Source organism: Conger conger, chromosome 4 (genome assembly GCF_963514075.1).
Source record: "Conger conger chromosome 4, fConCon1.1, whole genome shotgun sequence".
NCBI classification, from domain to species: Eukaryota; Metazoa; Chordata; class Actinopteri; order Anguilliformes; family Congridae; genus Conger; species Conger conger.
Window position 1 is genome coordinate 61,716,794 of NC_083763.1, and position 14,732 is coordinate 61,731,525.

General features: G+C 40.6%; 1 protein-coding gene across 1 annotated transcript; it reads right to left on the bottom strand.

Moving 5' to 3' along the window:
- Positions 1-1,218: 1,218 nt before the first annotated feature.
- On the bottom strand, positions 1,219-13,107 carry ankrd33ba (ankyrin repeat domain 33ba). Its single transcript, XM_061239980.1, has 4 exons — positions 12,080-13,107; positions 4,989-5,118; positions 3,840-3,980; positions 1,219-3,407 (listed from the first exon to the last, which is right to left on the bottom strand). Exons 1-4 carry the CDS (start codon positions 12,491-12,493, stop codon positions 2,560-2,562), a joined length of 1,533 nt encoding a protein of 510 aa, XP_061095964.1. The 5' UTR covers positions 12,494-13,107; the 3' UTR covers positions 1,219-2,559.
- Between the last annotated feature and the right edge of the window lie 1,625 nt (positions 13,108-14,732).

The following is a 14,732-nucleotide window of genomic DNA, read 5'->3' on the forward strand; positions in this document are numbered from 1 at the left end:
AAAAAGAGCCAATAAAATTGCAGTCATACCTGAAGAAGGGAATAATAGAGATTCTGGTTTTAGTGGGGAACACCTCAATCTGGAAATATGACTAGAAAGTAATCAGAAAGAGGACAGATGGCAGCATTCAGTTTCTGTGTGCTACAACTGCTGTTGTGGGTAATAGCTTTAAAATCACTTATGCTGAGCTTGTTCAGCAAGATTTGATTAGCCACCGGGCAGCCACAACATTAAAACCACCTGCTGAAATCAGTTTGTTCATGATTAAAAATGCTGTATAACTGTATAAACTTGTATCAAACATTATATGATATGGGTACTTATACAAGCAGATAATCATAATATTTATTTTGAATGCAATTCACTTAAGTATTTAAAGACAAATATAAGAAGGTGGTTTTAATGTTGTGGCTGATCGGTATATGGACACGTGAAAGCAGAAATATCCCACGCTACCAGAATGACCACATGGTGCAAAACTGCTTTTATTCACAGTGTGAAAGAACACCATATACGAGTCCTCTCCAGCTATTGCTCAACATTATAAAGGGTATCTTACAATTTAAACTGTATAAACAACACTTTATCAGTTATAATAGCTAGGTCACAGATGCATCTTCAGTGCTGGGAACAGGGGAATTGAGTCAACCTCTAAAGCAGCTTTAAAGTAGCACTGTGGGCATAGCATGCCTTCTGGCTGTTGGCGCACCAGCACAGTGGAGAAGACCAGACCAAGGACGGGAAACAGGTAGCCGTTTCACAACAGCCTGCTAAGAGAAGGGGAAATCAATGCTCATATCCCACCCTCCACTGGGAGACCTGGCGCGTTGGTGGGAAGCTGTCAGCGTTATCTTTCATTGGCTGGTCCTGCCGCCTCTGCCCCGGGACTGATCAGCTCCTGCTGTAGAGCATTTCATCATCCTGTCACACACAGTGTGCCTCTCAAAAGAGGGGAATTACACAGCACATCCCTGAGATGAGATTGTCCTCTGTGTGCAGGGGGACCCACGGACTAATGGCTTGCATTCATGTCAACATTGCCATGTTGTTTTTTGGGTATGAGAATATGTCCATCTTTGCAGATACAGAACACTAAACAGGTTGCATACAAAAGTCAGCAGTACAAGTCAAAGCATTTTCAGAATCCTGTCAAGAGAGGAGCTGTGATTCACTTTGTTTAATGCCCACCCTGTACCTGGAGACCTACCATCCTTCACTCCAACCCAAACACGCGCACCTCATTTGACATTTCTCATTGAACTGTTAATTATGGAATCAGGTGTGCACATTAGGGTTGAAATGAAAACCTACAGGATCTCCAGGAACAGGATTGTGCACGCCTGGTTTAAAGCAAATATATTGTGTTCCTCAGCAAAACATCATTATTGGTTTAAATCAACAAGTCACTTAATAGTATTTTGTAACTGTAATGAATCCTCATTCCCCATTCTCTCCATGCCTTTTAGTGTCAGTTCATTTTCCCAGTAAAATGTCTGCTTCATAGGGTAGAGGATTGGGAATTTGACTTATATACATTATATTATTGTATTACATTACTTTGAATAGGACCAGATAAAAGCTGAATAAATGTGAATACAGTATGCTATTTATTTAGGTCCACCAGTACAGGCCTGTCTATTTTGCTGTGTACACAATATTGTACATATATTGCAGGCTGTGAGACAAACCGATTTCTGGAAACAAAATAGTCCAATTAGTATTTTTTTTACTTTTCTGATTATGTGTCATTAACATGCTGTTAATACATATATGATATGTTCCCTATCCATCCAGTCACGTAATTTCAGTATCCAGATACAAATAGTGTTTTATGACTTCTACATTGACAACATTATAAAATATATTAATTTGTGCTTTGCTTATTAACTTAGTACTAACACATTATCACTCATTTTCAGTTAATGTAAACATTAAGTACAATGCCCAGTTCTCACCTGTTTCACTGGGCAGTGGTTGCATACATACATACAGAACTGCATTACTTTTTGTTTTACAGTGCTGTGATGCATTCTTGCTGCAATATACACTCATTATACATTTCTTAAAGCTTTTCAAAATCTTTGAAAGATTTTCATGTTGTTAAAAAAAGAATAGATATTGCTTGACAAATTTGATTGTCCATTGATGCTATAAATGCAAAAGCCTATTTTAGTAAAGGAATTTGCATTGGATTTATATATCATAGTTCTTTAAATAGTGCTTAAGTTTTTTGTTCTTCACAGTAGTAACACTCTTTGTATTAAAAAATAAAGCATATTTGGATAGTTTACCTTTGGTCTCTCCAACCCCAAAAAGAAATGTGTGTTCAAAAATCACAGACAAAATGCTTAAATCTCCAGAATATTGTTGAAGATAAAGACGGCTCTCACTATAGCTTTGCTGGTGATGTGAATCAAATGACTGAACATGATTAAATTAAAGAATATTTAAACAAAAAGATAAATTAATATAAATAATTGAAAGTATGAAGCCCTCACAAGGCGTGTGGCTTTACTCAGCAGCTGGTAGATGACTCTCGACAGTTTTAAGGTTTTAGGGTCACTTTCTCTTCCCTGCAGACAAACGTCTCCGCGCAATAGCCTCAACCCTCTTCCTCTCCACCTCCTCCATCCTCTTCCTCTCCTCCTCCTCTGCCTTCTTCCTCTCCTCCTTCAGCTCCTTGTACCTCCACTTGGGGATCTGCAGGAGGTGCCCGTCCCTGCAGCTGCTCTTCTTGCGGGTTTTCTCAGGCTCGTAGGTGGGCGGCGGGGCCCTGGTCACTCGTACCTTGGGCACGGGGAGGTCCGGCCTCACGCTGCTCCTCCTGCTCGGGAGCAGACTGCCGCGCCTCTGGGTCCCAGAGCCCCCGCCCTCCGCCACCTCCCTGCTGGAGCGCCGCTCCTTCTTCCTGTGGGCCAGCGCGGCCCTGCAGTTCTGGAAGAGCTTCCTGTGGTGGCCCTTGGGCTCAGGGTCCAGACTCTCGCGCTGCCCGCTCTGCTGCTTGTGGAGGATCTCCTGCACGGCGTAGCGCCTCTTTCCTACGCAGGGCGGGCTGCCGGGGCACACCGTCCTGCAGGCCGTGGTGACGAAGGGGCTGGTCAGGCCAGTGCTCGCTCGTACGAAGTGGTCCATCACCCCGCCCTCCGCAGGCTCCAGGCCTCCAATGAAGGAGAAGACGCCGCGCACCGTCTCTGACAGCTTCTGCAGACAGGTTTTGGGCTCCTGCGCCCTGGCCAGCATCTCCGGCAGTTTGGCCCACTCGGGCTGGTAGGAGTCGCAGTACTGCTCGGGGCTGGGCTGGATCATCAGGCGTAGCATGAGGTGGGCCGTCTCGTAGCGGGACGTGAAGAGAGCCCACTGCCGCGGAGTTAGCCTGCGCCCATCGTCCCGAGCCTCCAGATCAGCTCCTGAGGGAGCAGCACAAACCACAACTCATGATCACGCACTCACATAGTCACTCAGTTACAATAATGATTTACTGCTTAGCCAAATTAATAGCATATTATAGTATCCTAGGGATCATGAAATTGCAGTCCTTGATGACTGAGAACTGCTGGTTTTCCACCCTCCCTTAATCTGGGAGTCAAATGTGAAGACAGTCTGGCCAATCAGTAGCACTAATTGTACAGTTAGTTACCTGGGAGGAAAGAAAACCAGAGCTGGGTTTGGATTTGGGGGCCAGATTTGATGATCCCGGTTATAGCAGCTTCATGTTTTTTCAAAATGCAACATGCTGTTTCTGAGCATGTGGTACACTCAGCTTGCTGGCAAGACCTTACAATGTATCATAAAGAAAGAAAACTGTGAGGACCATGGGATTCTGAGAGAGGATTGCACACCTGCCAACATCAAAGCTCGGACACAGTCTGTTCTGCCTTGCATAGCTGCTTTCATGAGGGCTGTGAAGCCATGGCAGTTCCTTCTCTCGATATCAAGGCCAGAGTAGTAGTTGAGCAGGTAGTTTGAGATCATTATGTGTCCTGCAGATATGAGGGAGACATTGTGAGCTCTTGATTCTTTGCAGTACTGAAATTCCCTCTGTAATCCTGAACTAATGTATCCACAACAATCTAGTCTTCATTTATAATATCTCTTTTCTACTGTAGACCTCTATCCAGGCTATCACATAAGCTACAGTCACATATCACTGAACAGCTGATTCTAGTCTGTCGATTCTGTCTGAAGATGAGTTTGCATAGGACGTTAAAGTACAGACTGTCAGATTTCATTTTAGGGGACTACAAGTAATTGGACAGTTGGCCTCTCAGCTGTTTCTGATTTGTCAAGTGTATTCAATTGCTTTGTTTCTATGAGCAGTTCCTTTCTTTCTTCAAAGTATGTTATTTCCATCACTTTTGTCATCTGTCCATAAGAGTTTGTTCCTGAGCTCAGTCTTTTAATCTCTTTCAGGAAACTCTAACCTTCTGTTCTGTTCCTGAGGCTCACCAGTGGTTACAAGTTAGAGTATGCTGGTGTAATCTTCTCTTTATATTAGTCATTGGTACATCTATGTTTGGGGAGTGGTTAGCGGACCTAGTCGACAGTTGAAAAGGGGTTTTCCCACACAATTAGAAGTATTCTTTGTCATCCATTAACCTAGAATCAACTGTAGACGTTTTGTTGGCCTGCTTGTGCATGAAATAATGCAAAGACACACACTTGGTCAAGAAACAGCTGAGCAGCCAACTGTCCAATGACTTTTGTTCCCAAAAATGTGGGGACTATGTATAAAAATTCATACATAATTCTCTTGATACAGTATGGTAACATATTCAGTAATACCCACAAATTAAAGCTGACAGTCCGCACTTTCATTGTGTCATTTTTAAATCCATTGTGCTGGAGTACAGAGCTAAAACAACGAAAAGGTGTCACTGTCCAAATGCAAACTGCAATGTATATATACATATAGTATATCAACAGACAGGGTTGTGTTGTCCAGTACTCACTTCTATCATGTTGACTTAGAGTAGCAGAACCGCTCTTACCGGCTTGAGCAGCAGTAATGAGGGCAGTGTTGCCTTCATTGTCCTGCCAGTTCACATCAATGTAAGGGCACTCAGCAAGGGCAATGACTACATCCACATATCCCTGGTAACAGGCAACTATCAATCCTGTCTGAAAAAGAAACAGAAGGAAATAGTACTTTACGCTTCAGGTTTTTTTTAACTGCATTGTTTTCAGAATGAAAAATAAAACAACTCCCAACACGACCCCTATAACGTACTACTTGCAGTATCAAAAGTGGTGTATAGTGGTGTGCAAAGACTTTGGCACCCCTGGTTAAAAAGCCTTTCACAATTAATATCTAAGTGAAAAGAAGTGAATCTGACCTCTAAATGGCACAATGTTAAACATGACACATTTTAAAGCAAGATTACTTTTTTATTTTTCACAGTTATATAAATATATTTTTTTAAGAAAATGGCCCTGTGTGTCAGTTAGTACTTTGTAATTCCTCCTCTGGCAACTATAACAGCTTGTAAACGTGTCCTGTGGCCAGCGAAGAGTTTTTTATTTCTCACTTGGAATTTTTCCCCATTCTTCCTGACAGAACACCTGTAGCTCAGAAATATTCCTCAGCCTCCTTGCATGTACGGCATGTTTGAGATCTCAGATCTTCAATAACATTCAAGTCTGGGGACTGTGGTGGCCATTCCAACACCTTCATCCATCTTCCCTCGAGGTACATGGTTGATTTTGAGCTATGCTTTAGATCATTGTCTTGGTGGTATACCCAATCTCTCTTCAACTTCAATGTCTGGACTGGCCTTAGCCAGCCTCTAGAATTTCTTGATATTTGGTGGAATCCATTCTTCCTTTCACTCATACAATGTGTCCTATGCCCCTAGCTGCCACCCAACCCGAAAGCATAATGGATCCACCTCCATGCTTAACCCCCTAAGCCTTGGGCCGGTGATTTTTTTTGGTGATACTTCTCTCCATTGTGTTTTTAAAGTGCACAAGCCATAGCTACAGTAATCTGTACCAAGTCAAAAACAGAAAATCTTTTCAGTGAGAAAAAAGATTTTGTTTTTGCGCTTTGTTTCAGTAATATTTGGAGGAATTCTTTTGAAAGGGTTACCTTTCAGAAGAGACCAGGATTATGCATCCAATCAAAATAATATCTATTTTATTTTGGGTATGTCATCTTTAAGGGGTTAATTCATTTATTTTCATTACTTAGAAGGAACTTCATTACATTCCAAAGAACAGAGCCAGAATGGCACTGTATATCTGCTATTCTTGTATAATTCAGATGTTCAGACACTGTTCAGTTGAATTTACAGACAGCTTTAGAAGCAACTCTAATTAAAAGATAAAGCTGCTTTAAGAGGCATCCGTTTGGCTCACATAGTGGTCAATTGTTCCCTATTTGTCAAATTGACAGGAGCTACAGTATTCATCAGTGGAAAAGCAGACCAGCAAATGTACAAAACTCTGTGCTGGTATAAATACACTGTTCCAAAGAACCCCATTAAAGTATCTCAATCAGAATGGCACTATAAGAGATGGCCAGACTCTTGATATTTGTTCTGTAAACTGAGAAGAAAAACATTGCCTTAAGGTCTCATTAGCAACTCTCTGAAGACAAAAAACATTTAGTCAACATTTAGAAGCTTATAATTTTTGCTGTGTTGATTTCTATATGTTTAAAGGTATGTTTTACCTTTTATGTATTAACAAATCTTAATCAAGAGAAGGGCTTAGCTGTTTTTCTTTTATTTATTTTTTTGTTTTGTTGTTGTTGTCATATTGGACAAAAACCTTACAGTCTGAACAACTAATCAAAAAGAGCATCATAGAACCTTTTTAAAAGTTTGCAGCTGCTGTGCAGAGTACATATGTAGCCTACCACAATAGAATAAGCCTAACAAGGTGAGATAATGGTTCTGGAAGTAAAAATACCATTCATATTCGACATAGATAATTTGATTTCTATGAACTCTATATGAAAAGCACATGAGTTTCATTACATTACATTACATTACATGGCATTTAGCAGACGCTCTTATCCAGAGCGACGTACAATGAAGTGCAAATCAAACACAAGTATGAGTGCTAAGAGGACCTGAGAGGACAGTATAGTTCCGAGTCCTAGTGTAAACATACAGATAATCAGAACCCTTGAAGAGTACAACCATCGGTTATCAACCTGTTCCACTCCAACATGGACCAACACTGCTATATATACACTCCGTGAGCAATTTATTAGGTAGACCTCTACACCAGCAAGTTAATGCAAATATCTAATCAGCCAATCATGTGGCAGAAACTCAATGCATAAAAACATGCAGATGAGGCCAAGAGGTTCAGCTGTTGTTCAGACCAAATGTCAGAATGGGAAAGAAGTGTGATCTAATTGACTTTGACCATGGAATGATTGTTAGTGCCAGACAGGATGGTTTGACTATCTCAGAAACTGCTGATCTTCTGGAATTTTCACACACAACAGTCTCTAGAGTTTGCAGAGAATGGTGCGAAAAATAAAAAAACATCCAGTGAACAGCAGTTCTACGGGATAAGACGCATTGTTAATGAGATATGCCAGAGGAGAAGAGTCAGACTGGTTGAACCTGACAGGAAGGTTACAGTAACGCAAAAAAACATACACTACAACAGTGGTATGCAGAAGAGCATCGCTGAACACACAATGCGAGGTGCTGTTCCACATAACACTGTTGTGATGTGTGCATACTAGTATTATGTGTATGTTTGGATGTATAAATTAATTTGATTTGTACAGCCTTCTGTGAAAAGGCCAGCCAAAGCGAACCAATATTACTTTCAAAAATTGTTCAAAGAGTATACAAGTTAACACATTCCATGTATGGACAAAATAGGAGGATAGCAATAGTACTTCACAGTGGGAAGTCATCAGTGTCATCCATGTATGTATATGCATTGACTGTGTAAGTTCAGGTGACAGACATTTGAGTCAGCTGGACACTGTCCCCACCTATCAAATCTTCTCCTCTGCGTCTTAACACGAGCCTCAGTCTCAGAGTAATCTGTAATATATTCTGCTCCCAAAATAGAAAGGATAAGCCTTTGATTGCATGTACTGATTGTGATGTACTTTCTGCCCTGTCCAGCTAAATCTGAATGGAAGCACTGCAGGCCAGAGGCCATATACAATCAGATCATAAACGTCTGCTTTGGTAGTGACGAGCAAATAAGGCTGTACACAATTAACAATGAGGGGAACTAAAAAGGGATAACTATATATTTGATACAAACAATTGCTCTGAGATAAGGGTTTCACTTGAAGTTATTTTTTCAATAATGATAGGTGTCATAATCATTTACATCTCAAATAATTTTTTTAAATGAAATTCAATAAAAAAAACTAATCAGCATTACCATGCTACTTTTTAACTTAATCTCAATTTTCTGGAAATGTATTGTGGCACAGGTGTAAAACCCTCATCTCTTCCATCGCTATGGGAAAGGCAAATAATGGTAAGAATAAACAAAATAAGAAAGTTAATGAAATGGTTGTTGACCTTCATAATGCTATTGTTGACTATTAGCTTACAAATTAAGCAGTTTCAGATGTGTGTTCATATCTGTCTTAACATGTTAAAATCACATGGGCAATGTGTGGAACACATGTGTTTTGCACTTGGGAAACGTGTGGTTTTGTAACATTTTGTGGTATAATGGATGAAGTTAATCAATAATATGATAAATATGTACCACTGATTACTGCACCAAATATGTTCAAGGGGAAACACACATAAGGACTGGCTGTTCCAATACTTCAGAGCGCACTGCCCTAAACAGGACACAGTGCACACTCAGTAGTGTACCACATTATATCCAGTCTTATTCCAATATAAGGAGTCTTCCAACAAACATGATCATTAAACAGTATTTACATAAACACACAGTCATGCCTTTCACGGATGCATTGGATTTCACGCAAAATCCCTCAGAAAAATTATTCTTCTTACACGATAAAAAATGTTCTGAATATCAGTTTTGACATTGAGAAAATCATCTGAAATGATGATCAAGATGGCTGACAAATAGCATTGATTTCAATGGTAATGGGACAAATAAATACATTTTTAAGCATTTTCCTGTTGTTAGCCTACATTTTATCTCATTTAAAAATGGTCACAATCAACCATTTGGGAGATAATGAGTTTAAATGGGAAGTAAGTAAATTAATTTGTTCATGTTCAGGTTGACATTACTGTGGGATTGCCCATAATCTTACCATATGGGCAACCCAACCATGGTGTTTTCCAATCTAAGTATAATATATGTGATCAAAAAAAAGAAAGAAATCCAGGTCATGGTCACTAATCTTGCCCTTTCCCTCATGTAATCCCAGCATATACAAAACCAGTGTAACCATACAGTATTTCAAACATAATATCAAATGCCAGAAATAATACGTTCCGCTGGGAAGTTTGTGGAAAGTTTGTGGAAATCCGGGATGCAAGCCAGAAAGTCTCAAATCAACACATTGCCGGGAACAATAGGCAGTGGATGCAGATCTAAATCTGAGCTGATGGGACCTGGAACATCAGTAAATCCCCTTTTTAAATTGATATGAATTAAATTCTATCCATACAAACACTTGTTTTCCAAAGCTGTAAATATGTGATTGTAGCCCATCTGTTTCATATAATTATGAAATCGAGGTTAATAGTACGTGTACAGTTATGCATTTCAACTCTTGTGCATAGTTTTACTATCCTTTGTAGACTTTTCCTCATTTTTATTAAATGACTTGAAATGGCATCTGCCATTGTTTGCTTTTTCTTTTCTTTTTTGCTTTGGTTTATTTTTTTATATTTTTTTATTTATCTATTTATCTATTTATTTATTTATGGTCTTCCAGGTGGTCTGGCCTAAATACTAATGCTTCTTCTTCTCTGACAAAAAACTTATTTATTGTAGATACACAAACCCATTTATTTATTTATGCACTTACTTCAATCATAAACAGTGTTGCATTTTAAATTGCATGTTATATTACTTGACTCTGATGAAGGCCTAGTGCCAGCACGTCTGCCAATAAAGTGGTGACTCTGTAAAGTAGCAGTAATATAAGTTCATTATTCAATGGCTGACTATGCTGACACTGATATTTGTCTGAACTTTCCTTGTAATCAGTCCAAATAATTTGGAATTACCCTTACCTTAATGTCACAGTGCTTCAATGTGGTCAACAAACTATGCACACTATGAACAGTCTATATGCACTACTTACAGATGCATGCTTTCAAATTGTACCAGGAAGCTCTTACTGATGGATGGGAAGCACATCTTTTTTGATAGATACCTGAAAGGTCCTTGCGAGGTTACCTGAGGAACAATAGATGACAGACCCAGTCTATGACTGGCAGGACGAAGCCCATAGTGCTACAGCTACACATTTACAGGCATAGTTAATTATGGAGTCAAGGTTTCAGCTACTATAATGCCCTGCCAGCACTATCCATCCATCCATCCATTATCTGAACCCGCTTATCCTGAACAGGGTCGCAGGGGGGCTGGAGCCTATCCCAGCATACATTGGGCGAAAGGCAGGAATACCCCCTGGACAGGTCGCCAGTCCATCGCAGGGCACACACACCATTCACTCACACACTCATACCTATGGGCAATTTAGACTCCCCAATCAGCCTAACGTGCATGTCTTTGGACTGTGGGAGGAAACCAGAGTACCCGGAGGAAACCCACGCAAACACGGGGAGAACATGCAAACTCCGCACAGAGAGGCCCCGGCCGACAGGGATTCGAACTCAGGACCTCCTTGCTGTGAGGCCTGCCAGCACTACAATACTTTATTTGTTTAATGTCCAAAAACAAATAAAACAGTTAGTTTAAAGAATGAACAGATTCCCAGGATTAGTCTACTTTAAATAATTTTAATTATTTGTTTGTTTGAATATATGATCAAAACACCGAATGAGGGAATATATTTTGGGAGAACGATATTCCATCCCTCCAGCAGAGTTACAGAGACTTCTATGCCATGGTGCATTGAAGCTGTTCTAGTGGCTTGTGGTGAATAAGGCACTTTATGTTGGTTTTCCTAATGAAAGTGCTCTCTAACACGACAGTCCAAAACCACAAATGTTCAATTGGGTTGAAATCTGGTGACTTTAAAAACCATAGCATATAATTCACATCATTTTCAAACTCATCAAACCACTCAGTGACCCCTTGTGCCCCTTGTGCCATCATAGGATAAAGGCGATCAGGCCTGTAGCGTAGTGGTTAAGATACATGACTGGGACCCGCAAGGTCGGTGGTTTGATCCCCGGTGTAGCCACAATAAGATCCACACAGCCGTTGGGCCCTTGAGCAAGGCCCTTAATCCTGCATATCTCCAGGGGAGTATTGCTTAGTCTAATCAACTGTACATTGCTCTGGATAAGAGCGTCTGCCAAATGCCATTAATGTAATGTAACAAGTGGACCCAAACCATGACAGGAAAATGCCCCCTATAGCATAACAGACCCACCGGGCCACCTCACTGTCAGGGCCAAGCATTCAGACCTGTACCATTCTCTTGATGTATGCCACACATGCACTCAACCACTGCCACATGCTTCGCTGATTAAATATTTGCATTAACAAGCTGGTGTACAGCACTACCTAATAAATTGCTGTGTATATGAATAACAAACTTTTTTTCCGAAATAGTATTTGTGAACTTCAAAAGCCAACTCAACTATGCCATTAATGACCATAAGTTACTGATACACTTCAGTACAAAGACATGTTTCCAACTGTTATACTGTATATGGAGGATTGAAAAAATGCGCCAAGCGCAGGACTTAACTCTTTCAGTCCCAAGAGTGGCACATGGCACGTGGTTAAAGCGCAACTACAGAAAAAATCCCAAGTTGGTTATTTTATACTCTCGAATTTATACCTGTTCACCCAATCTAAATTATTTTCATATGATTGTTTTGAGCCCCTGTTAAAACCCGACTAAACTTTCTCAATTTTCTTAACCAAGGCCAAATTACTCGGGACGTGTTCGGCAAGTAAGCTACTGGCTTGGGCCATCCATCTCAAACGTCCTCACCCTTATTGTAACTTTACTTACCCTACTGTTTTTGTCCGTCTCTCTCACTTCGTCTTCAGACACTCCTTGCTGTATCATCATCTTAACAATGGCAGCATTATTACTACAACAAGCCTGGTAAAAGGAGAGAGGCACCGGACTCTCAGGAGATGGTGTCCTCCAATTGTCTGAGAAGCTGTCATCTGGTGGATAAAATGAATCATCCGAGGCAATACTCCTAGTATCGGGCAACTCTGAGAATTCGTCGTAGTCCTCAAAATCATCTTCGACGTCTTCTTTGCAAGATTCTAGATTGTCGCATTTTTCCGAGAAATGAGCATATTCCACTGTTTGTGCGGGGTGAACCTGTACATCACTTCGACTTCTACTTTTCTGAATTTGTCTTAGTTTGACTGGAGACCGTCCTCCTTCCCTGTCGTCCGTTATCAGCACCATTTAAACCCCCTAGATCAAAATCCACAGGAGGCAATAACAGCACGCTTGAACCCCAAACTTCTTGAATTGTTGCCAGCAATCAATTTGGATATGCGCTTTGAGACCCATGTTGCAAATAATCCGCTTTAAACCAATTTGATTTTAGTTGATTTTACAGTAGATTAGTAAAAACTACTATTGACTATTAAAACTAGCCACATAACGATGATCCCAAAACAAGGCTATTCGCTATTCCTTCATCGCTGTAGGAAGGCTATCGGTAGCCACTGGAATGTCAATCATATCCGTCTCAGTGATTTCACACAAAGCTGCAATTCTAAATTTCATGGCTGCATTTCACAGATCCAAGGAGGTTCCCTTTTCGCGAGAGTCATTTTCTACGTCTTAAATTAAATTTCCCAAGGAAGTTGTCATTTTAGTTGTCATCAAAGTAATAAATTTGTTCACTTGAAACAAACGCATCTTCGATTCTTGACCCTTCTTTCAACGATTTAAGAAGTTGCTGAATTTACTCTGGGGCGAATGTTTCAATATGTAAAACATAGAAAGTAAAACTGCTCCACCCATTGTGTCCGCTTTATAAAGAGATACACTTACAGAACTGCTCCATAATCCGATTAGTCTTCTTCTCCTCTCCCTCCTTTGCCTCTCTCTCTCTCTCTCTCTCTCTCTCTCTCTCTCTCTCTCTCTCTCTCTCTCTCTCTCTCTCTCTCTCTCTCTCTCTCTCTCTCTCAAAATCCAGTTTAAAATGTTGACATCCGAAAAATGTCGCAATAGCCTGACTTCATTGAAATCCCCCATTGTTGAAGAAATACATTCCAAAAATTTTTACTTTCGTGTTTTTAAGATCAGGTAGGAAATTCCGAACCTGAACAAAACTGAAAGTAAAAAGATGATTCATTCTGCCTGGAAATCCCGCGATTTAGACGCACTCCCATAAACTGACATAAAAGCCCCTTCCTCTAGTCATTATTTTTAGTTGGTCGTGCTGTTTACTGCGTTACCTTATGCCTCTGTTACAGGACTACGAAATAATAATACACCGTGTGTGCGCGCGCGTTAAAATAACATTTTAAAACTGAAATGCTGCTCATTTTTGTAAGATGAACCGAATCATTAAAAAATGGTGATGCAGTTTTAAACAAAGAAACAAGTACTCTAGATGAAAAACAAAGGTGTTTATGCAGAGATACAGAAAGCCTCTCCCATGGTTATTCATATTTGACCTTAATCTTTCATTGGCACAGTTTGCAGCCTGCATTGTATTAGTAGATAGATAATCGGATCCTATAGAAATGACTTGTGCTGTTAAGTAGGCTGTTTTCTCCTATTCCTATTCCTCCTCCAGAAATCATTGCATAGGCTTGAATTGAGACATGTTCAGCATTGTCCTTCAATCAGTCTGTCCTGTTCTGAATGGCAAAGCATGAATACACTTGAATAAGCATGAATGAGCTGTGGAGCCATTAAATGCTGTTGTGTGGACCAGCATAGAATCATGCTTATCACAGTACAAAGGGACGACAAGGTTGGCTGACACGCAGTCTCTAGCTGGCGTTTAGTTACATCAAAGATGATGCAAGGGGTGGCACTTTGGTTTCTGGTCCATCCCATGACCATACATTCTCCTCCAAATAACTTTCAGACAAGGTCCAGGAATAATAAGGCACTAAATTTGCCTGTGATGCCTGTGAGCTTCCAGAAAGATTGCAATCCTGTAATTCATTTGTCAGAGTTGTCAGTTGTCATATTATAATAGGGAGGGCGGCACGGATGGTGCAGTGGGTAGCACTGCCGCCTCACAGCAAGGAGGTCCTGGATTTGAATCCCCGTCGGCCAGGGCCTCTCTGTGTGGAGTTTGCATGTTCTCCCTGTGTTCGCGTGGGTTTTCTCCGGGTACTCCGGTTTCCTCCCACAGTTCAAAGACATGCAGGTTAGGCTGATTGGAGAGTCTAAATTGCCTGTGGGTATGAGTGTGTGAGTGAATGGTGTGTGTGCCCTGTGATGGACTAGCGACCTGTCCAGGATGTATTCCTGCTTTTCGCCTAATGTATGCTGGGATAGGCTCCAGCCCCCCTGTTCAGGATAAGCAGGTTAGGATAATGAATGAATGAATGAAATAAAAAATGATGACAATGCGAACAATACTGAACTGCGTATACCACATATTTAAACAGTAAAACCTACTGTATAACAATAACTTCTTCATAAAGGTCACTTTGTGACTTAAAATAGAAAA

Coding starts and splice junctions, on each gene's coding strand:
- ankrd33ba (XM_061239980.1), bottom strand. CDS start 12,493: ATGGTGCTGATAACGGACGACAGGGAAGGAGGACGGTCTCCAGTCAAA. Junction 3,981..4,988: donor CATTACTGCTGCTCAAGCCG/GTAAGAGCGGTT, acceptor TCATATCTGCAG/GACACATAATGATCTCAAAC. Junction 3,408..3,839: donor CCGAGCTTTGATGTTGGCAG/GTGTGCAATCCT, acceptor CTGCTCCCTCAG/GAGCTGATCTGGAGGCTCGG.